A 23,455-nucleotide genomic window follows, 5' to 3' on the forward strand; every position below is an offset into this window, starting at 1 on the left:
GATTTCTGACAATGTTATGTTGGTTATATTGAGGCGACTTCCAAGTGTACAGTCTTCTGGGTGGAAGTTTAAACCAGGTATTTGCTATTGTCAGATCTTCTTCCTGACAGAACTGGACTAGGCGATCTCCTCTGTCGTTTCTGGTGCCTAAGCCATGTTCGCCAACAATTTCTCCATCACCCCCTCTTCCCACTTTTGCATTGAAGTCACCCATCACTATGTTTATATCATGTTTCTTTGTTAGGTTTTTAATCTCTTTTAGGTGTTCATAAAACTCTTCAACATCTTCTTCACTTTTGTCAACTGTGGGTGCATAACCTTGGATGATATTTATGTTAATGGGGTTTCCCTTAAGTTGTAACAGCATTATCCTTTCAGAAAATGGAATCCAATTTATTACTGATTTATTGATTTCTTCATTTACTATTACAGCTACACCATGTCGATGTTTGTTCTCATCATTCCCAGATAATACATTGTCGTATATTCTTGTTGACACTTTCCAGATCCTGGCCACCTTGTCTCGCAAATTCCCAAAATCCGGATGCCCAGCCTCTTCATTTCTCTTGTGGTATTTCTTAATTTGCCAGCTTCATACAGAGTTCTGACATTCCAATTTGCAATCTTCGCACCCCTGTCCCATTTAAGGGACGCCGGGAACTTGGGGCCAATTGCAAGGGTTTGTTCGCCATGGTGGTTGTTCTGGAGATAAGGTAGAGCAGTAGTTTCTCCATTTGCTTTCTGCTCTGCAGTATTACAGACGTATACAATATAATCATATTACCATCGGCAAATCTCTGATCACAAGCTTTTCCGTCATCATTTAGCTTCAACTTTGTGTCAGTACTGACAATGCTGCTTCCCAATATCAGGGGGCAGTGACCCCAGCAGGTGCTTATTTAATGGCGGCACTACTCGCCATGTCACCGAGTTGTATTTATAACACATGTTCTTCGAATATTAACAATGAAGATTGTACAGAATGACTAATATAATAATGTTAATAATAATAATAATAATAATAATAATAATAATAATAATAATAATAATAATAATAATAATAATAATAATAATTTTTTTTTACACTGAGAAGATTTATCATACATAGTATTTACGAATATATACATGAGACATATTTTCTGTACATTACAAAGATTCAGTACAATATGCAGATTTTTTTTTTTTTTTAAGTTTGAGAAAGAGTAATTTGAGAAAGAGTGAGAAACAGTGATACAAATTTCTGCATTTGCTTATAAGGATTACCTGTAGATGAGTGAGGCAAGTTAATCCCACCTACTTCGAAGCTTGGGTTAGCTTTTATGAAGAGAGTGGGATTTAGCCTTCACTATTTGTGTTGTTGCTACTGTTTATGCATGAGATGTAGGCATTGGATGCTAGTGATTTGTGATGTGTATATTAGTGTTAATGGTTTCTTAACTTTGTTGGTATATTTTCCAGAGTTCGTTTTTTAATGTTCTGTAGTTATCTAGGTGTTTTAACTTTCTTGGTAGGTTGTTGAGTTGCGTGGGTATCTGATGTGATCTCACAAAAGAACTGTATGTGTTGTTGAAGGGTGTATTATTATTATTATTATTATTATTATTATTATTATTATTATTATTATTAGGAAATATTAAACAATTGTTTGTATACATGTTTTTTTATTTATTTATGTATTTATTTATCATGATAACTGAAAACAGCTGCATAATACACGTGCTTATTGTGGCACATAATTTGATTGTTCTCTCTCTCTCTCTCTCTCTCTTTGTCTCTCTGTTGTAAACCATTTTAATCTCTTCTCTTTGCTCAATCTCAATTTATGGCTTTTAAGTCTGGCATTATATATAAAATTCTACTTGGTATAAATTGTTGATGTATTTCTAAAGTGTTTAAATTGTCATTCTTTTACGGTGAAGCTCTACCAAAGTTTCACGTGATAAGTAATTCACTGTGTTGCTGAATCATCCCAGGAGACGCCCTCACATAATCCAAAGAACATATAGAAACTAAGTAAATTATGTAGGCAGAGTCCATTGGCAAGCGCAATCAACATTTGAATTTTAAATTCTAAACACGATTAAGCTTATCTTAAACGTCAAATGCGATAGAGGAGTTTAATTACAATGAATGTTCCGATGGCCTAAATCACTAAATATGGAAAAAGTATACTTTGGAGTGATGATTCCGGCTAAACTATTTTCATTACATGGAGGAGTTTGGATATGGCATTAACCCAGTAAACGGTATCCTCATAAATGAACTATCCAACATGTAAAGCATATTAACGGAAGTGGAATCTGGAACTATTTTGCGTTTTCAGGACACTATGAATGGTGAGGTGCATAACATTGTTTCGGATAACGTCGCAATTCTTTCACTTATGGAATTTTATGGTGAAAGGTCATATTCTACAGGAAAACAGTGCCTTCCTGTCCCGCATCGAAATCTCAGTTTTATTTTTCACCACTATGATTTAGAGTTAAGGATAACCGCATATCTATTTGACTAGTCAAATCGAGTCCTGGATTTAAACCTTAAGCAATACACTTCAACAAGGTCAGAGGAGCCTGCTTTAATAAAAAGGAACCATAATGTTTTTTTTTCAAAGTAACTCCTCGGTAATTATTATTTGTTTACATTTTTATGTTATTCACATTATAAAAAGTAGTACATCATTTATTAGATTTATTCCAATAAGTGAGGAGGTGGCTTCTCATCCGATGACGAATATTTTCCACCATATCAAGACATTTACATCCATTTACATTACATCTATGACGCTTTTCCAAAAGAAGAGATTTACGCAAAAAAGAAAACTGAGCAGAAAATAATATTGCATAATACATGATTTCTTGTGAGGCATAACATCACACAGATGATTCGTATTCTTCTTGCAGAAAATAAAGAAGTTTTGCTTTGTTTGTCATTAAAATTTCTTAAATATTTATATATCTGTAAATGTTTAGAAGAGGGAGATTCAGATTAATAAAATGCATTTACACAATTACTAATTTTGGTATCTCTCGAGACTTCATTTAAAGCCAAATTCTAATTGATAAATCGTATCTAAATTTTAAATGAAACAACTGGAAGAAATCTCTTCCAGTTGTTTAATTTAACAGTAAGACGAAAACAGTGAAAACTTCACTGCATCTCTGTCATTTGACTTTCAGAAAAGGCGGGATTTGTATTTACCATTAATTTCCTAGTTGAGAGGGCTAATTATATAATTATATATGAGCTGAGAAGGCTAATTATATTACCAGTGTGGAGTCCTATTCGTAGCTTTAGTTGTTCACTGGGACGGTGACGAATCTTAAAAGACGTCACTGCTTTCAGTAACTCCAGCGACATTCGAGCAATTTCGCGCGCATGGTAATTACCATTTCTTACAGGAAGCCCAGAGACGACCATATAAGCATCTCCTATTGTCTCTACCTAAGAATTTAAATGAAAACATTAACACTGTCTGTACGTTCTTCAGACGTTTAGCACAACTATATGTATACTGATACAGCAAAAAAGAATTTTTATTGCAAAATCAAGAATATTCAATAATTATATCAATTATTAGTAATACGAGAAGAAAGCAAATAGTAGAAATAAATGTGTATAGCTAAGATTCTATAGTCTTCTTAGTTATGTCAATTAATTGTGATACTTTTTTTTTAGGGATCAAAGCAGTTTCAAGAAGAAACTTTTTCGACTTCCGTATGCGACCAGTTAACCCACCTTCGTTTGGCAGTTCTCATAATGAATCCTCGCGTCTCAGATGAGATTCGAACCTAGGCCTTTTCATATTTACGAAATAATCTTGACTGTTCTGTGGAAAGAATGAAACGAAATAAAGAGATCAAATAAAATGCTAGAAAATGTGCAACAAGTAGAAATTAATAAAACATCAAAGTTTTAAAAATATTTTATTATTCTGAATAAATTAACAATTTCATTATTATAGTTTAAGAAAATTAAACAATTTATCAGGTAATTCGATAATTATGGATATATATTTAATGAATTCTCTGTAATCCTTTGAAGTGTAGCTTTCAGTTGTAAAATCTTGTGATTTGAAGGGGATGTATAGGATATAGTCACAATGGTATGTTGTCATTGAAGCAGGCAAAATAGCCGTAATTATAATAATAACAATTTAAAAACATTTTTTAGTCATAATTTTTCATTAAGATATGTTGGAGTTGTAAATTCCATTATATATAAAACAAATGCGTGCTTCTTAGATCATACACTAGATCTTAGATCTATTGTATTCTTCTTTGGAGCTATTTTATTTCAAAAGTTTTGGTTTCGATTTTCACAGGTGAATGAATTTTCACAGCACATGACAAAAAAAATATTGTCTTAAATAGTGTTCTTGTTTTCCCCAACGACGTTTTATAACAGTTCGTTTGTACTAAAATCATTCAATATGCTAAAATCTCTAATTTTAGTACATTAATTTCAAACCAGTTTCATCTTAAGGGATCTCATATAGAGGTGGCAATAAACTTCCTCTCAGGAAGCCAGTGTTTTTTTTTTTTACCCACAAATGGGCATTAGCACATACAATTTAATAAATATAATATAGTGCTCTCATTGACTTAGTTGCTTCGGCCATAATTACACAAACAACACAAGCTATTTTGGAGAGGAATGCGAGATCATCAGGGATGATTCCATTTTTTTGTCACCATCGGCATTGCATGTTACCACATCTACTGCTACATGTTACGCTATATGCTATTCTACATCAGGTAATTCGATAATTATGGATATATATTTAATGAATTCTCTGTAATGTCCTTTGAAGTGTAGCTTTCAGTTGTAAAATCTTATGATTTGAAGGGGATGTATAGGATATAGTCACAATGGTATGTTGTCATTGAGTTATCATAAATATCTACAGGATTAAAATCCAATGATTCTAAGAACCGCGCGCTTCTATCCATTTTCTGTGGAATATTATTTTCTCATTCTTCAGACATTTATAAAAGTAAAACAGTTCTGTGTGGCTACAGTATCTCAAACGTTTTATTCTTTGAACGATATTCGCATTGAGATAGTATACAAGTAACTTGCTGTGCCCTCAAGCAGGTGAAATAGCATAACTACATATTGTAGTACTCTATCCTTTATCGTAAATTCCGATGTAAGGTATAATCGGTTACTATTATTAATTCGAGTAAGTTAAATTAATATTAAATTAAATTTCAAGCATTTAAGATTAAAGTGCTTTTTTTTGGTACTATACTACCTTGTTTCCTTAATTTGATTATTTTATTGGATTAAAGGAACCGAGTTTTCTAGAAAACAGGCTAGCCATAAGCGAAAAGGGAAAGGATCTGTAGTTAACACAAAGCTTAATTATAATTTTGGAATGTTAAAATTATAACTCGAAATTGGAAATTGATAATTTGGTTGACATTTTATGAATATCGGAATGTGAGAAATATGCACTGAAGTAAAGTAAAATATTGCTATTAGCTTCTTAAAATCTGATGCTGTGTCATATTTAAAGCTTATCACAACATTAATTTGCTTTTTATTCTGAATCAAATGTGATATACTACATTACAGTTTGTGAAAATAATTTGATGCGATTTCTCTGTAAACTCTCTGTAAAGCTGTGGAGAGCCATTACAGTTTTCAAAATCACAGACTGCAACAAGCAAACAGAGACTTTTACCAACTACCGATGGAAGTATCATTTGGAAGATCTGTTGTTTCAAGTTCATATAGATTCAGTTTTCAATTTAGCATATATTAACAATTATATTTCTATAGTACTTTTTACCTTATAGACATCGAAGTTTTCGATAATCGAGTCGAAACACGTGTAGAGGTCATTTAAGACATCGATAACCTGTAAGAATAACACTGAAGATTAGTGAAAAGTATTCTCTCCTCCCCTTTTTTATTTGATCAAAATAGCTAGCATATCGCTCAACAGCTCTGTTTCCTAATATGAACAGTTATATGCCAATCCTTTAATCATAATTGAAAATCATTATGATTATTTTCAATTATGATTGAGATTTAATTTTAAAAAAATCACTACCGATTATCTGATAAGTATTCGCTTTGTTAAAACCTCAACCAGAAACACTAATTGATCTACTTATTCCATACTGTCGAATATAGTCAATGTTTTACTTCGAAAGAGGATTCATCCAATATTGGGTTGATATTAGTTTCCATGGTCATCCTTTGAGTTTTTTGCTTAAGATAGCACATCGTATTTCCGTAGGTTAATGATGTTATTTAAAATTGAATTAGTAATGAGGTCTTCTTATCAACGTCACGAAAAGATATGACAGTGATGTGGCATCCAATGATAACAGCTCTTTCGTAGTCAGTGATTTATCACGTGTCTTTGTTGTGCACAGAATTACAGTCGACTCGAGGGTTCTGTCCGTTTTCTTAATATAGAACTTAAAGCTAAGTGACTACTAGAAACATATACATAAGTGTATAGAATTTTAATAAGAAGTATCATGTGATGTTTAATATTATTATATAAATATGGTAATGTTACTTCACGTGATTCATACTGCCTATTTTCTATTTTACTAGGGACCGAAATGACGATCAGTTAACAAATTTTTACCGAAGTCGCACGGTTTCCTTCTTTTGCATGCAAACTTTCTGCTACTTCACGTTCTTAAAACATCCAAACTTAGAAGAGTACGAGAGCATAAGAAGTTAGCAGGAACAAGTTTTTCATCAGAGATTCAAGTATATCATAACACAAGGTCTTGAATATCTTAAGCGCTTTCAGAATAGAGAATTCGTTCTTGTTTATATTCAATCGGTGATCTCATTTTCTTTCAACATCACTATCATCATTTAGTCGGTCCAGTTGGCCAAGTGGTTAGCATATCCTCTCTCCGGCCAAAGGGAGGCGGATTCCAATCAGCCTATGGCATAGTTGTTTGTGATTGTCTTTCACTTTCATAAACAGCTATGCCATAGGCGTTAATACAACTATATATATATATATATATATATATATATATATATGCCTCCGTAGCTCTGCCAGCATAGGCGAAGCCCTTTGTTCGAAAAGACCTGAGTTCGATTACCGTCAGTGACGTAAGGAACCTTCTGAGTTAGCCGGTGTCATTATAAGGTAGGGCGTTTTTCACCGAAAAGCTCGGTTTTTTTGTGACCCAGAACTGTCAAAACGGCTCGTGAACATAGGTATCGGGATGTATAGTCTAACCATTATCCTCGATACGGCAGCCGATAAATGTAGAAAAATCCTGGGTTCGATTTCCGTCAGTGGCATAAGAAACCTTCATCTGGTCTCTTTCGAATAAGGGTGAGTTAACCGGTCTCATACGACGGTAGATTTTTTTGCACCCGGAAACTCGGGTTTTTTGTGACCTAGAACAGACAAATTGGCCCGTGAACATACGCATCTACAGACATAGGACAAACCGGGATACACAGGGATAACCACCTTATCCTCTATACCAATGGCTCTTCACTCCAACCTTTTTTGGAGTGAAGAGCCATTTTTAAAATTATATCTGTTTAAAAAAATTAGGGAGCGCACGTTTTTTTAAATTTTTTAATTAATTAATTTATTTATTATTATTTTTTTTTTAGTAACACGTTATCATACTTGTAAAACACAGGGGTGACATGTCATATGAAATTATATGATATTTTAAAATATTAAATAATAAAACAAATATTTCCTTCTCCTTACAAAAGCATATGTATAAAATCCAATAACATACCTATTTCTTTAATTTTTTTAATTTAAAATATCTTCTTAGTGCGACTTCTGCTGTTGAACTTCTTCGGATAGTTTCTCAATATGCGGCGAATACTACGTAATTTTCATTTTCAAACATGACGAAAGACTCACGTTGTTTAGTTGGTTTCTCAACTTACTTTTAATAAAATTCATATTAGAAAATATTTGCTCACACAAATATGTCGATCCGAAAATCGACAGAAGTCTAAATGAGTATGTTTTTAACTGAATGTAAGTGTCCGGTAAACAATTCCACGCGTCAAATACAATCTGATCTTGCTTTTTAAGATCTTCTATTTCAGACCATTTGTGTTGTATTGCAAGGGTAGATTTTTGTCTTTCCAACTCCTCCAGGTCAGCTTTAAGATTTCTAAATTCTGAATTCCACAAATCCTTTGTTTTCAGGTCCTCTAACCCAAGCTGGAATGCAGCCTCATCAATTCCAGCAAAAGGTGAAAAATTTAATTCGGCAGGATTAATTTCAAGTGGTCGCAATAAAAAAGACATAGTTGCCTTGTTCTTTCTAAACTCCTCAAATCTCCCATTAAATTCAGATCGCATATTTACCACAATTTCTTTGAAAAATGTTAAATTTATTGAATTATCAGCTTGTTCTTGTTGATATTTCTTCAACGTAGGAAAATGTAACAATGTGCCTTTCTCTACCTCTGTCTCAAACAAATATAATTTTGGTTCAAACGAAATCACTTCTTCTATAAGCAAAACTTCAGTATTTCCCTTTCTCTGTAGTTCCTTATTTAGTGCATTTAAATGGGAAGTCATATCCACCATAAAGTAGAATTTTTGTAACCAATGAGTATCTTTTAACTGTGCATATTCAAAGTCCTTTTGTCTTAGAAACAACTTAACTTCTCCAAGGCAGGTGGCAAATCGCATCAACACCGCACCTCTGGAAAGCCATCTTATTCTGTTATGCAAAAGAAGATCAGAATATTCGCAATTGATTTCTTTAGAAGTTCACAAAATTTCCGATGATGTAGCGGTATTGCCATTATTTTGCTAACAATTTCTACAACGAAATCCATGACTACTGTTATCTCTTTTGGAAAAGTTTGTGCACAAAGTATCTCTTGATGGATTATACAGTGAAAGGAAAACACGTCATGTAAAATTTGTTTTTTAAATAAAGAAACAAAACCTTTTTTTGTACCTTTCATGCTCGCGCCCCATCGGTCGCAATAGATATTATTTTGTTAATATTAATACCCTCACTTTTCAAGCAAGTAGTAACAGCAGATTTAATGTTTTCTCCACGAGTTTGTCCAGTAAGTGGCAGTATATCGAGTAATTCTTCCTGAGGTCCTTGAGAGTTTACGTATCTACAAATAAGTATAATCATCCACATCACATGATTCGTCACAGGCAATTGAGAAAACCGGTGTCAAATTTAGATCTGTAACCTGCTGATTTGTTATATATTCTGCCATTCGTATAGTTCTGTCCCTTACAATCTTAGCAGATAATGGTATGTCTTTTATTTTTGTAATTATTTCCGCTTTGTTTTTAAAATCGCAGAAAAGATATTCGGACTTTTTAATAAAACATTCTTTCATATATTCGCCGTCCGTAAAAGGTTTTCCTCGTTTAACAACTTCTTGAACGGCCACAAAACTAGCAATAGTTGTATTTCTTGATTCTTTTATCCATTTGGAAAATGAACATTTAGTTAGATTTACTTTGCGTTGCAGCTCTTCTACTGCCATTTTTCTTTCATCTCCCCGTGGATATTCTTTGTCAAATGTATCGTGTTTATTTAAAAAATGTCTTTGTATGTTTGATTTTTTATTGTTTGAAAGCTTTTCGTGGCAAATTAAACACATTGGAAATCCTGCTGTATTTGCTACAAATGCGTAGGTTTCGGTCCATTCACTTTTAAACTCCCGATGTTCTATCTTTCTCTTCTTTGCGGACATTTTAAATACTATAAAAATATTTTTATTTTGTTAATATTTAATTTAATGTTACAATATTCATGTCACCTAACACAATCATCAGTAAATGAAAGCACGGCAACGTCCACTACAAAACTTTACTTATTTTAACAAAGTGAGCAGATTTACAGACCACACCTGCACTATGTGCGAAGACAATGGGCGCGTTCAACAAGCAAGCGCTACCGTAGCGCTACATGTGCTAGCCTAGCATGATCATAAATGTGTCCGAGCCAACTGCTCGATCGTAGCGCTACCGTAGCGATCGCCATTCGCTACAAATTAATTTAATTATTAATTTTCGCTACAAAGTAGCGCTCTGCCTGGCTGATCGCGCCCAATGTAAACTGACGTTTTTTGAGTATCGACATATGGTTAGCGATCGTTTGACCCACAAAAAATTTCTTTTTACTTCTATGTTTAGATAGATCGTTTAATAACGAAAAGAACCGCATTTATTCATTCAAAGAGCCGTATGCGGCTCCGGAGCCGCAGGTTGCCGACCCCTGCTCTATACGGTAGCGGTTAAATGTAGAAAAATCTTCGACACTGCAAAGGTAAAAGAGGAGGGAAGGAATAATAATAAGAAGGAATATATATATATATATATATATATATATATATATATATATATATATATATATATATATATATATATATATATATATATATATATATATATATATGACAGAATGATCATTGACTCGGTTAACATACATAGTTTTATGAAAAAAATTGAATGACTAGAACCGAGATTTAATTAAAAAGGTTTTAATATAAACACATTACTACTTTAGGCCTGTAACAGCCTTCTTCAGGTGACATTATAAAAGAAAAAAAACACTAAACATTGATGGTTAAAAGACTATGAACAACATAGACAGTGTTTATACATAATTAGCATGAAAACTTTGTAGTTGTATTTGAAGCTGTTCTTTCATTTGTTGCATTGTTGGGAGAGTGCGTGCTTGCTGCATCACGTGAACGCCAGTACATGATTACAGCTGAATGACTATCTGGGAGGTTGTAGCTTAAGTTGTTATTTAGATGAACAGGATTGAAGATGATTTCTCTCGATTCCACAATTTTTCTCTCTATTTCGTCACTGCAACGGAAGATGTTTGTAGATTTTTCCCAGCAGACTTTGTGACTTTGGTTATCATCATTAGGATTAGCCGAGAAAAGGATATGACTTGATAATGCACTTGCTCGCTGTCTCTTGTAAGTAATGTCTCTCATGTGTTCTTCCATACGCATTTCGACAGATTTGTCTGTCTGCCCGAAATAAGGAATATCGCAGTCACATAATATTTTATATACGCCAGAGTATTTGAGTTGATGATGACAAGGTTTTGGGTGGCTAATTAAGGAACGGATCTTTGGAAGTGGAGTGAACAAGGTTCTGATATTGTATTTTTTTAGAACTTTTGCTAATTTATGTGAAACAGTACTTATGTAAGGAATAGATATATTGCCTTTGAATCTATTTGTTTCTTCTGAGTGATGTCTAGGAGGATTAAGAAGGAATTTGTTAATGATTTTCTTGGAATATCCATTAACTTCGAAAGAAGTTTTCAGATGGTTTATTTCTGTAAGCAGTTCATTTGGATCATCAAGAAGAGAACAGGCTCTATGTCCCAAGGTGGAAATTATTCCAAGCTTATGAGGAGGGAAATGATGGGACTGACTGTGCAGATATCTGTTGGTATGTGTGGGTTTTCTATATATCGCTATTTTTAGTTTACCAGAAGAGCGAGTCAGTTTGACATCAAGAAAAGGCAAGGAATTATCCGTTTCAAGCTCAGCAGTAAACTTAATACTTTGATGTCGGCTATTGAGATGTTCGAGGAAAACCATAAGGGATTCATGTCCATGGCTCCAAATAATGAAGACATCATCCACATAACGTTTACAAACTTTAGGTGTTAAAATCATGGACTGGCTATGGGTAATCCTTTATCTCCGGTTCTTGCAAATATTTACTTAGAAGATTTTGAAACCAAGGCTATCTCTTCCTTTATTTAAATAATTTTTTTTTAGAAGCAATTTTCTTTACAAGTAATTTTATAAGCTTGTTTAACTGTTTTCTTACTTGGGATTAGGAGTTAAATAACCAAGCTTATAAAATTACTTGGTAACCCTAATATACAGTATCCCCAAGTTAAAAAATCAATTATATATATATTATTTATTTATTTTAATCAGCAGCAACTTCATACACATAGCAATTCGTGATGTTACAGATTAATGGCGTTTGTTTTGGAAACCGCGAACAGGCCTTGATTATCATCCTTGAGAAATAAGAAAAGCGAATTAAACAACTGTAAAGTAACAGATTTAGATGGCGTCTAGCCACTTTTTGTATATATATTAGCGAAGTGGTAGTAAAGTGAAATTTGTGAAAATAAAGTGAAAATATTAGGAAAGTGAAATTTGATAGAGAGAAAGAGGGTTTAATTGTACTCAAGATTGTATCCAATATTTGTACTCAAATCAAGATTTATCTTTTTCATCCATTTAGGATAAGTCTAAATAAGGCTGTCGTTCTGGAAAAGGATTAGAGGAAGCGCGATGTACATTTTCCTTTACATAATTCATTTAATAATTCACAATAATTCATTTAATTACATTGCCTGGCCCGTTATTCCATTTGTTAAAAGGTACTATTTTTTTCAGCCATACGGCTCTTCTTTTGAATAAGGCGTAAGACTTTACACTTACAAAATCCGACTGCGACAACCAAAACATAACTTCTTACGTTTAAAAGGAATGCTTTTTAATATATTTGAATTGAAATATATCGGAATCACACACACACACACACACATCGTCATCGGACGAGTGGGCTCGGACGCGAACGAACGTGTCTGAAATCGCTTCTGCTTTTACCTTGATTTGTGCAGTATCTAACGGAATAACTCGATGTATCTGGTATCGACTGATAGCTTGTACAGTGATCTATCTAACAGTGAGTAATTTAATCTATAGTTTCACAGTTCTAAGCGCTTATGAGTGAATTGTATTTTATCTTATGGACTGAATACCGCTGTTCTGATTGTATCTATAGTTCAGCTACACTTAAAACAAACCCGTGCATAATAGGATTAGCTGCTACCCTCCCAACTGCTACCACTGGAAACATAATTCAATGAAAGTGTCACTTCTAGGAACAAGCAGGAAAACTGTAAGTACATTTTCTTGAACTTTGTACATTAGAAAAGTTAGCCGTTCAATAGGAGGATATAATACTACAACTTCGAGTAATATTAAAATGGCAGCACGGGACGAATTAGAATTCGAAAAAGCCCTAGATTTGCTGTGTAACGTAGCCAAAGTAAGCGCAAATTTAAGGAACGATTTAAAAAAGGACATACTAACCGCGGTGAGTGAATTAACAAAGGTTTTTTCAATAAAATGAAAAACGAAACTAAAGTATTAATAGAACTACAGACTGCTACACGTAACCAGGAACAGGCTAATAGGATTAGCCTATACTCGCATGCCGTTAAAACAAAGATGAATCTGAAAACAACCCATGCTATAAACTAATAGTGAAACCGATAGCTCAATTAAACGGCGAGGAAACTAAAAATATCATCAAAGAAAAAATCGACCTAAGGAAAATCAAATTGGGAATCACAAAATTGAAAATATTAATAACTGAGGAGTCTTAATCGAATCGAAAGAAAAGACCGACATAGATTTGCTACATAACAAAATCACAAAGGAATGCAAAGACACGTTAGTAGCAAATCCAAGTAAGAAATATCTTCCAAGACTAGTTATATATGACATTCCCAGTGAAATTGATACCAACAATGCAATTAACTGAATCCACATGCAGAACGAAGAACTCCTTATCGGCGACACAAAGATGACACAGAAATTTATCATGACAAATAAAAAAACGAACAAAACAAACTTGATTATAGAAGTTGATCCAACGGTGAGGACCAAACTACTGAAAACCGGTGTCGAAATCCTATTGAGAATTTGCCATTGCGCAGACTACGTAAGCGTTCTGAGATGCTTCAACCGCAATAAATTTCACCATCATACACAAGACTGCAGGGGAAAACCCACCTGTCCATTCTGCTCTAAAGAACATAAGTTCAGCGAGTGCCCACGAAATCAGTCCGAGATGAACTGCATAAATTACCAAAATCACAACAAGCATGCCAAAACCAAAAATGACTGAAACACATGCTTAAGCAAAGACTGCCCAACATATAACTACTACAAACAGCTCAAAAACCAAAACATGATTATGGAAAGCAATAATAAAGCTTGTAGAAACAGCAATACATCCCTGGCATACCTTCAAATAAATCTACAACTCTCTATCAAGACGGTCAATAATTTAACAGAACTCATAAATAGAAAAAAATATAGGACTGATATTGTAGGGTTCTTGTATCTTGTACAAGATACAAGAGAACCCTACAATATCAACAACAAAATATGCGGCTTTCCAGTAATTATAAAATATTTTCCAACGGATCAGAAAGAAAGAGAGCTGCAATACTCGAAGAAAACCCTGAAGTCGAGGCAATATTAATTACCTAGCACAGCAACGAGGACTAGGTACGTATTGAAATTACATACAGAGGAATTAAAACTTTTGCTGCGAGTATGTATCTCGACTATCACACAGACATAAAACGCGACTTAGAAAAAATGAGCAACATCGCGGAGTTTACCACCAACCACGGCCTAATACTTAGAATAGATGGTGACGCCCATTCGGTATTACAGTTTAATGAAAACACAAACAATAGAAGGGAAAATTTGGAAGAGTTCATAGCATCAAATTCCCTACACATACTAAACGACGACTATAACGCTCTATCATTCGAAAATAGCAGAGGAAGCAGCTTTATCGATCTAACAATGGCAAACAACGCTATTTTACCCAGCATCTCTGAATGGAAATACGAAGAAGAGGAAAGCAGTTCTGACCATCGCATAATAAGTTTCATCATCAGTAACAAAAATATAAACGGAATAGACAACAAAAACCATCGGATTAACATCAAATACTTCACCAATAAAACCAACCTAGGGAAATTTATAAAAGCATTATAAAGAGAATTTTCACGCTTAATCTCAGAACATCGCTTTAATGCGAACAGCGAAAAACAGCTCAGCTTAGACAAAACCCTAACCATCTGGGCATCAGCACAAACCGCTATAGACTTCCTTGCTTCTGCATTTTCATGAGGTATAAAAAAATCCAGCAATCGAACACTCAGAACAACCAAGAAGCTAAACATCGATGAAAGAAAATCAGTACAGTGGTGGAACGACGAACTAAGAGTCCTAAGAAAACGTGTCAACGCACTCAGACGACTATATCAAAGAGCATACAATAACCAAGATTTATGAGAGAGCACAAGATAGAACTACTATAAAGCCAAACATAGCTATCAGTCCAAAATTACAAACGCGAAAGTAGAATCATGGAAACAATTTTGTACAGTTTCAACCGTATCGAATCCTTGGAATTGCATAAGTAAATTAGCAGCAAGCAAGAACAAGACAACGCCTATACTTTAAACTATCAACAGTTTTGTTGATAGTTTAAAGTATATATAAACAGACTGCACCTACACTAAAAACTTAGCAGAAACTGCAGCTATTATGATAGAGAAGTTTATTCCCGATGACGATGAATCAACAGATAAAGAAATCCACAAAACTTACAGACAAAGAATGGAAACAGATATAGACTTTCTTGACGACGACTCATTTGCAACTAATGAAATCGGGTCAATATTAAGATCAATTGATCCAAGAAAAACTCCTGGAGAAGACGGAATAAGCAGCAACATACTGTTAACAGCGTTTCTCGAATTCCCCGAATTCATAACAACAGTTTACAACAAATTCCTAAAAAGAGGATAATTTCCTTCAATATGGAAACACTCAAAAATTATAACTATAATCAAATCAGGAAAAGAAACATCCGACGAAATTAACAAATACAGACCAATCATCCTTATAAACGTCGCTGGCAAGGTACTAGAAAAACTTCTAATAAATCGAATAATGCCCCACGTCTACTCAAGAAACTTATTAAGCAGAAATCAATACGCATTCAGACCTCAGTCCAGCACAGTAGACGCAATTGTGGAGGTGAAAGAGTTTGCAGAACACAGTCTATAGCAAAAAAAAAAAAAAGACTTTCTACTGATCTCACTCGATGTACAAGGAACTTTTGATGCTGCATGGTGACCAAGCCATAATCAATCAATTAATATATTTAAAATGCCCTAAAAACTTATTCTACCTTACAAAAATTATTTTTCAGACAGAAGAGCAACTATGACACTAAAAATCATAACTTTAATGAAAAAAGTCAAACCAGGCTGTCCGCAAGGTTTCTGCTGTGGGCCAGGTTTTTGGAACATCCAGTATGACTCGCTTTTAACACTTCCTTAAAAGTGAGTTTTTGTTTCCTACAGAAACAAAACCATGGCCTTCGCCGATGATGCGATGATAATGATTCGGGGACGCAACAGCTTGGGGTTAGAAGTAACGGCCAACGAAGAATTCTTTAAAATCATAGTGGGCACGCGAGAAGAAAGTGACCTTCAAAAGCACCACCTAGTCTAAAGTGTTCCACATCTCACGAAAAAAATCAAAACAACCTCTAACAGTCTTCCTAAACGGAGAAGTTCTCGAGGTAGCCAGTGAGCTAAAATACGTAGGAGTAACAATAGATGAAAAATTCACCTTCAATAAGCACCTCTGATATATTGCTGCAAAAAGCTTACAAAAAGTAAACCTCCTAGCTAAGTCGGCAAGGATTAAGTGGGGATTAGGCCAACGAGCGATGAAAAATATATACCAGTGCTATACTACCACTGATATTTTATGCTGAACCTGCCTGGAAACATACACTAAAATCAAAGATAAACTGACAAAAACTAAATAGAGTTCAACGCCTTATAGCCTTACGTATAATTAAATGATACAGGACAATATCTTTCGAGGTAGCTTGCGTTATCGCTGCTATAACATTGATCTGCCTGAAAATACAAGAATTATCTCTTATATATGAAGTCACTTCCGGAAGATATATCGAAAGTTACAACATCGATCCAAATAGCTACGAACGTCCGCTTCACTACAGTACGTGGCCTCACCCAGCAAAGAAAACAAATATTAAGGAGAAGGAAAGCTCTGAAAGTGACGAATTCCAAATATACACTGACGGAAGCAAAACCGAAAGGAACGTCGGTTGTTCTTTCATTGCATGCAGCAGACAGTCCATTATACAAGAACGCTGCTCTAGACTGCATCCTCTCTGTTCCAACAACCAAGCAGAACAACTTGCTATAGTTCAGTCACTTACGTACCTCCGGGAACTAGAACTCAACACCTCTCAGCAAAAGACAGCAACAATTTACAGTGATAGTAGAAGCACTATAGACGGCATAAAAAACATGAACAACCATATTGCATTAATAGAACAGACAAGAAATCTCGATCGAAATCTCACTGTAGAGCAGGGGTCGGGAACCTTTTTGAACCAAAGAACCATTCCACCAAAAAAATTAATTGAAACAAAAGTTTGGGAGCCGCAACTTCAATTCGATTTTTCCTGGTGACTCAAAGTTGCAGTTAGTTCAAACTTAGGTAAATTTGTTTTAAATTCAGTACTTCAAGATATAAAATACCACTTTTATGTTTGCATATAAATTTTTTATATGTTCGATAAATAAAACAACATTAAGTTTGAATAAATTTTTAATCACAAAACATGTTTAAATAAGTATAATATTGCAAAAAAGTCAGAATTTGTATTGCAAAAAGAATTAGTCCGAACAAAAATACAATATTATGTATTTTAATAGATATTCGATTGTTTTAATTTAAAATTCACTAATGAGACTTTTGATTTTGCATTTTCTCAGTCAGTTTACTTATATCTGGATTGTATGTCGTACACTTTAATAGTAATTCGGCTTTCAAACTTTCATCAGTCAATTTGTTCCTATACTCATTTTTAATATAATTCATTGAAGAGAGAAATTGTTCGTAATTGTACGTTGAACCGAATAGAGTCAAAACCCCAAAAGCAAATCGCCTGGCATTTGAATAATTAGTTGGCAAAGCATTCCAACATTTAAATATAATTTCCTGTAGTGTTTCTTCCATACTTTCCTAATTTTCTTTAAGTTGTTCTATCATTTCCTGAAGTTCTTTTCCCAGAAGCTCTATTTGTAGTTCTGCAATTGATATTCCGGGAAAACTTAAATATCTATTAATTTTAAGTTGCAATTTAACGGATGTAATATAAATTTCATCATCTCCTGATGTTTTTTTTTTTAAATCCTGAAATCTGCTTGTAAATGAATCTAAAATTACAGTAATCATTTCAGCGAATATTTTGCAATCAACGTTTTCTTGATTTAAATTAAATCTATAATTTTTTATATTTTCAAAATCTTCGAAATCTTTATATCTTCGAAAAACACTCCGTTTCTGTTCAAAGGTCTTCCTCTAGTAATTGTAAGGCTGTGTTTCCTTCCCTTGCAACTTCAAATTTAGCTTAATAAATGGTCTGTCATATCGAGCAAAAAACAATTTTATTTCCAATCTATATTACTAAGAAGTTCCAAATGATTTACGTTATAATTTTTTGTAGTTAAGAAAACTGTTACTTCTTTTAAGCACTGAAATAAACGTTTTAATGCTTTTCCTCTTGATAACCATCGTACAGATGTAAATATTACTAAATCTTTATGTTGACTACCTAGTTCCTCTAAAAATATGTCAAAAAGTCTGTGATTCATCGCCTGAAATCCGATGAAATTGACCATTGGCACAACATCCATCACGCTTTCTAGTTGTGGTAATAATTCCAAAGAATTTGCAACTAAAGCTTCTTGATGCAAAATGCAATGAAATGAAATAACTCCATGTGGAATATCAGTGAAAAATAATTTAACAAAACCGTTATTTTTCGCGATCATAGAAAGCGCGCCATTCGTCGCAATGCATACTATATTACTAATGTTACATTTTTATTCTGTAAACTTGTTAGAAGGTTTTCTGAAATATCTTGACCTATAGTGTGTCCTTTACGTGTTAGCAGATCAAGAAGTTCTTCTCAAATACCGGAAGATGTGATATATTTAACCATCACGCAGTGCGATATTGGAAATATCTGATTCATCAACCGGAACTGATATAAAATCGGCAGAATTAATATCCATAATTTGAATATTTGAAACTTCTGCAGAAATTGTTAAAACCGTTCCTTGACAGTTCTAGCCGAAAGAGGTAAATCTTTAATTTTTTGAAGTTCGTCCTTATTTTTCATATCCTTAAATAGAATTTCAGAGACATTATACATGCAACTTTTTAGAAATTCACCATCGGTAAAGGTTTTCCCGCTTTTGCTCTTTCAAGGGATAACAAAAAACTTACTTCAGTAGTATTCGATGAAGATTTCGTCCAAGTTGACAAATTTCTTTGCTGAAGCAATGTTTTCTTTTGTGATTCTTCAATAACTTTTTTTATATTATCACCCTCAGGATATTTTTTAATGTAGTCTAAATGTTTTCATCGAAAATATTGTTCGATATTACTTGATTTGTTATTTTGAAGTCGTAGATGACAAATTAAACCTTGCGGATTTCTATATACTTCTATAAATGCAAATTTCTCTATCCACATTTTATTGAATCCTCTGATTTTTTCGATTATTTTCCTTTTTCTTGAACTCATATTAGGAGGGTTATTATCACAAATTTACCTGCAAGTAAAAACGCAAATTCTACATAATAAAAATTAATTTGTGCATAACATTACCTGACACTAAATTAAACACCAGTTTAGTACTACAATAAATAAGTTAACTAACAGAATATTTATTTTGACAGTTAAAATCCGTATGTATCTAAAAACCGTGGTGTTTGACAGGACAGCTGATCAATTAGTTCAAATTTTCGCTGGCGCTAGTTACCTTAGGCAGGGTTAACATTTAGCTGTATTTCAAATGTAACGTAGTTGTCAGTTGTTCATGTCATAAAATTTCATACGTAATGCACAGTATCTAGCGCCACGAACAGGCCGTACCAAAAAACAATATTTAGTTGTTTGTATTACTTATGTATCTTTTAATTCAATATAAAAGAGCCTCACTTTGTTTAGCCAAGAGCCGCCGGTTCCCAACCCCTGCTCTAGAGGGATGGGAAAGCAAGTTCTGCTGGGTGAAAGCGGATACTGGAATAGCAGGAAACGAGAGAGCGGATCAGTTGGCTAAAGGAGCAGTCAGAAACGAACGACTAGAAACAAGGTTTCAGAAATTCTCGAAATATGCTTTAAAAACACTTGCAGAAGAGAAAAGTTAAACATGTGGGAAGAAGAATGGAAAACATCAAAAAACGAATCAACAACAAAAGAATTCTTTCCTAGCATCAAAAGCAGACTCCGGCTGAAAAAACACGCCATTTTTCCAGGTTTAACCACGCTACTAACAGGACATGTAAAATTAAGACACTGCTTACACAGATTCCATATCCTGGAATCACCATCATGCATCTGCAGTCCTCACCTTCAACAGACTGTTGATCACATACTTTACGACTGTCAGCTATTGGACTCCTTCCGGATGCCCCTAATACAACACGTCATCTCTTCCAGAGACAAGTGGCCAGTGTCAAAGCAGAGACTTATCGAAAAGTATTACATAGAATTAATTAAATTTGCTAATAAAATCGACTTCCAATCTTTGCGATCTAACATAAATACTGATATTATGTGAATTATACTGTAGAGTGTTAATATATGTATATATATATATATATATAAATGTAAATATGAAAATTAATACAAAAATATAAATAGAAATGACTAATTATATGGGAATTAATATGGGAAACAATATGGGATATAATATCCCTTAACTTAAATAAATAGAAATGTTAACCAGTATTTGTAAGCTACATGTAATATAAGCATTGTAATGCAATGGAGCATGTAGGAATAAATTACCTCCGTACCAGGAGGTAATTTATTCACACACACACACACACACACACACACACACACACACACACACACACACACACACACACACACACACACACACACACACACACACACACACACACACACACACACACACACACACATTTCATCTCAACCTTCCTGGATTACTTTTTTCGGAAAACTAAAGGTTGAAGCTTATCAAGCTGGAGTTTAGAGTAAAAGTAAGATAATAGGCTTTATTTCAGTAACCTAAGTGGAGCAAGTATCCGAATAAAATAATTAAAAGCGAAGTTCTCTTTGGTGAAAAAATTGAACGGGATTAGACTGCAATTGAAGGACTAATTTCTTTTCCTTCAGAAGAAAAGATAGGAAATTCTATCCTTAATTACGTAACAAGGATGCAGTTCCGTGTAAGAAATGCATTCTCATCCTACGTAATTTGAAACGACAAGTGGCTGATGAGCGAGTGACGCTGGGAGCAGTTATCTGCATGTGAGGATTTGTCCACCAGTTGGTTGTTTGTATCCCTTAAGCTGATCCCTGCAACATACTTAGAAGAGCTGTTTCTAAGCAGAAGATCGAATATGACGAGGGAGATGAGCTGTGTCTCCTATTTTTTGAAAAGTAAATCACTGAATCATTGTTGAATGATTTTTGTATACCTGTAAACTCGTATTCTTCATCATACCCCAGATTTTCAGCATAATATGGCATCATGTGTTCATATTTATGTAACACGATAACTTGTATCAACCTCACTAGTTGAATCATGTTGCTGGTACTATCTGGATTCTGTTTCCGAGATACATCTAATGGCTGTTCAAGGATAGGTAAACTATGAATCTCATTTTGCGTAATTTCAATGCACTTTGATTGAGTGAATTTGATTTGATCATGAACAAAGTTGATGTTCGTCTCTGTACATAATATAGATTATCGTGCTTGTTCAGTTATTCCTAGGACCTGAATGCCATTCTTTTTGTCTCCTAAGGAAATAGAAGTGTTTTTCTTCCTTGAACATTTTTGTTTCATCTTGAAAAAAGAAAAACTAACCAGAGCGAACAGCATTTGCAGTCTTAGGAAATATGGTGTATACAATCTGAAGTTTTATATCTTGACAAAGGTTATGGCTGCTCTTATTTTGAATCATCTATTATAAAGCCTTTTTAGAAGTTTGTCATTCTGGAATTAAGTGTCAGTTGTCTTGTCAGGTATGCAATCTCTATCCCTTCTGTAACTTATTTGCTCCGAAGTTGCGTAATTTACTTTATACACTTTGACAAAAAAAAAGATTCTAATTTTCAGTCTCGATGAATTATAAGTAAAATAAAAGTACAAAGTAATTATAGCTATAGAATTTCCAATGATTTTTTTAAAGACGTGAAGACAATAAAAAGGAAGTATTTCATGCATTCACGAAATCGTTTAATTACTCTGAATGACAAAAAAATCTTCCTACTCACTTTCGTGGCTCAGTGCTTACAGAGTTCACCTTCACCACCAAAACATGAATTATTCGAATTCTGTGTGGTGGTGGTTTTTGTCTTTCAGTCGTTTCCGACCCTAGGTGACTTTGTAGGCATTGCCCATTGACTGTAATCCATGTGTGTTCATTGGGCCGGTTTTCCTGTTGAATGAGACCGACTAACTCATCCTTAGGCGAAAGAGACCTGACGTCACTGACGAAAGTCGAACCCAGGTCTTTCCGATCAAAGGGCTTTGCCTGTACTGAATGAGCTACGTAGGCTCATTTGAATTCTGTTTAAGACCAAAATATATTATTCACTGTATGTCTGCTCAGTCTTGGAGAGCTCAATTAGTCCCTTCATAAGAAAATGCCACTATTTTTCTTTCTTTTTTTTTTTCCTTGGAGAAAATACACCAGCATTTTGCCAACAAAACGTGGTCTATAAATTATAAGCAACTGACGCATTTTATATACTGATGATTCATAAGAAAGCAATAAATTTATAAAATCGGATGTATTAGTATAAAAATGCACAATTAAACTTATTTTTATTCAAAAGAGCTATGGCTGCTGAAATATTAGGGTTGATGAATCATAGTTTTGCTCACTGAATGTACCTACCTGCATTGGTGTGCTGTCAGCAGAGAGTGAAGTAAACCCAACGATGTCACTGAAGTAGATAGTAACATTGTCGAATGATTCGGCAGTTACCGGTTCTCCTCTGATTAGCTGGCTAGCAACAGATCTAGAAATAACAAGGCAAGTAGTATATAATACTACAGTCCTGAGATAATCGAATAAAATCGAATATTACAGTTTCCAAACAAAATGTTATGTACTTCTCAATTTATAAAAAATGTTCAGTTTATATAAAAAATATACATAATACCAATTTATACAATATTTAAATAACTTTATGCAAATTTATCAAAATTAAGCAATTTTATATAAACTTCAATCCATGGATAATTATTCTATTGTTTCAGAATGCCTTCTATTCTGTAGATTGCTGTTTGGTGAAGAAGTGAGTTCATAGGCAGAGAAAGAGAACTAAAAAAATTGATTTGAGTGTGGAGGTATTGGCCTATAGTTTAATAGTCCAATAAGTTCAATAGGCCATTTAATAGCCTCACACTTATCCTAATGGATAAGTGCTTGATTGCGGTGGAAGGATGAGTAATCCATCTCGCAATTATCAACCATGGTAGGGGGTAATGTTTTTTATGTGTTCCCACTCACGCAAAGTTATAGGCCAATAGTACATTA

General features: G+C 34.0%; 1 protein-coding gene across 1 annotated transcript in view; it reads right to left on the minus strand.

The window, feature by feature from the left end:
- The window catches only part of LOC150104327 (atrial natriuretic peptide receptor 1-like), a 358,232-nt gene that overhangs the window by 18,380 nt on the left and 316,397 nt on the right, over positions 1-23,455 (minus strand). Inside the window, exons 17-19 of the mRNA XM_090396458.1 lie at positions 22,811-22,934; positions 5,795-5,863; positions 3,267-3,441 (exon numbers count right to left, since the gene is read on the minus strand). Coding sequence (XP_090252584.1) covers positions 3,267-3,441; positions 5,795-5,863; positions 22,811-22,934 — 368 coding nt within the window. The remainder of the gene's footprint in view (positions 1-3,266; positions 3,442-5,794; positions 5,864-22,810; positions 22,935-23,455) is intronic.

The sequence above is a fragment of the Typopeltis vanoorti genome, chromosome 8, assembly GCF_054136105.1.
Source record: "Typopeltis vanoorti isolate ZY-2024b chromosome 8, IOZ_Tvanoo_1.0, whole genome shotgun sequence".
NCBI lineage: Eukaryota > Metazoa > Arthropoda > Arachnida > Uropygi > Thelyphonidae > Typopeltis > Typopeltis vanoorti.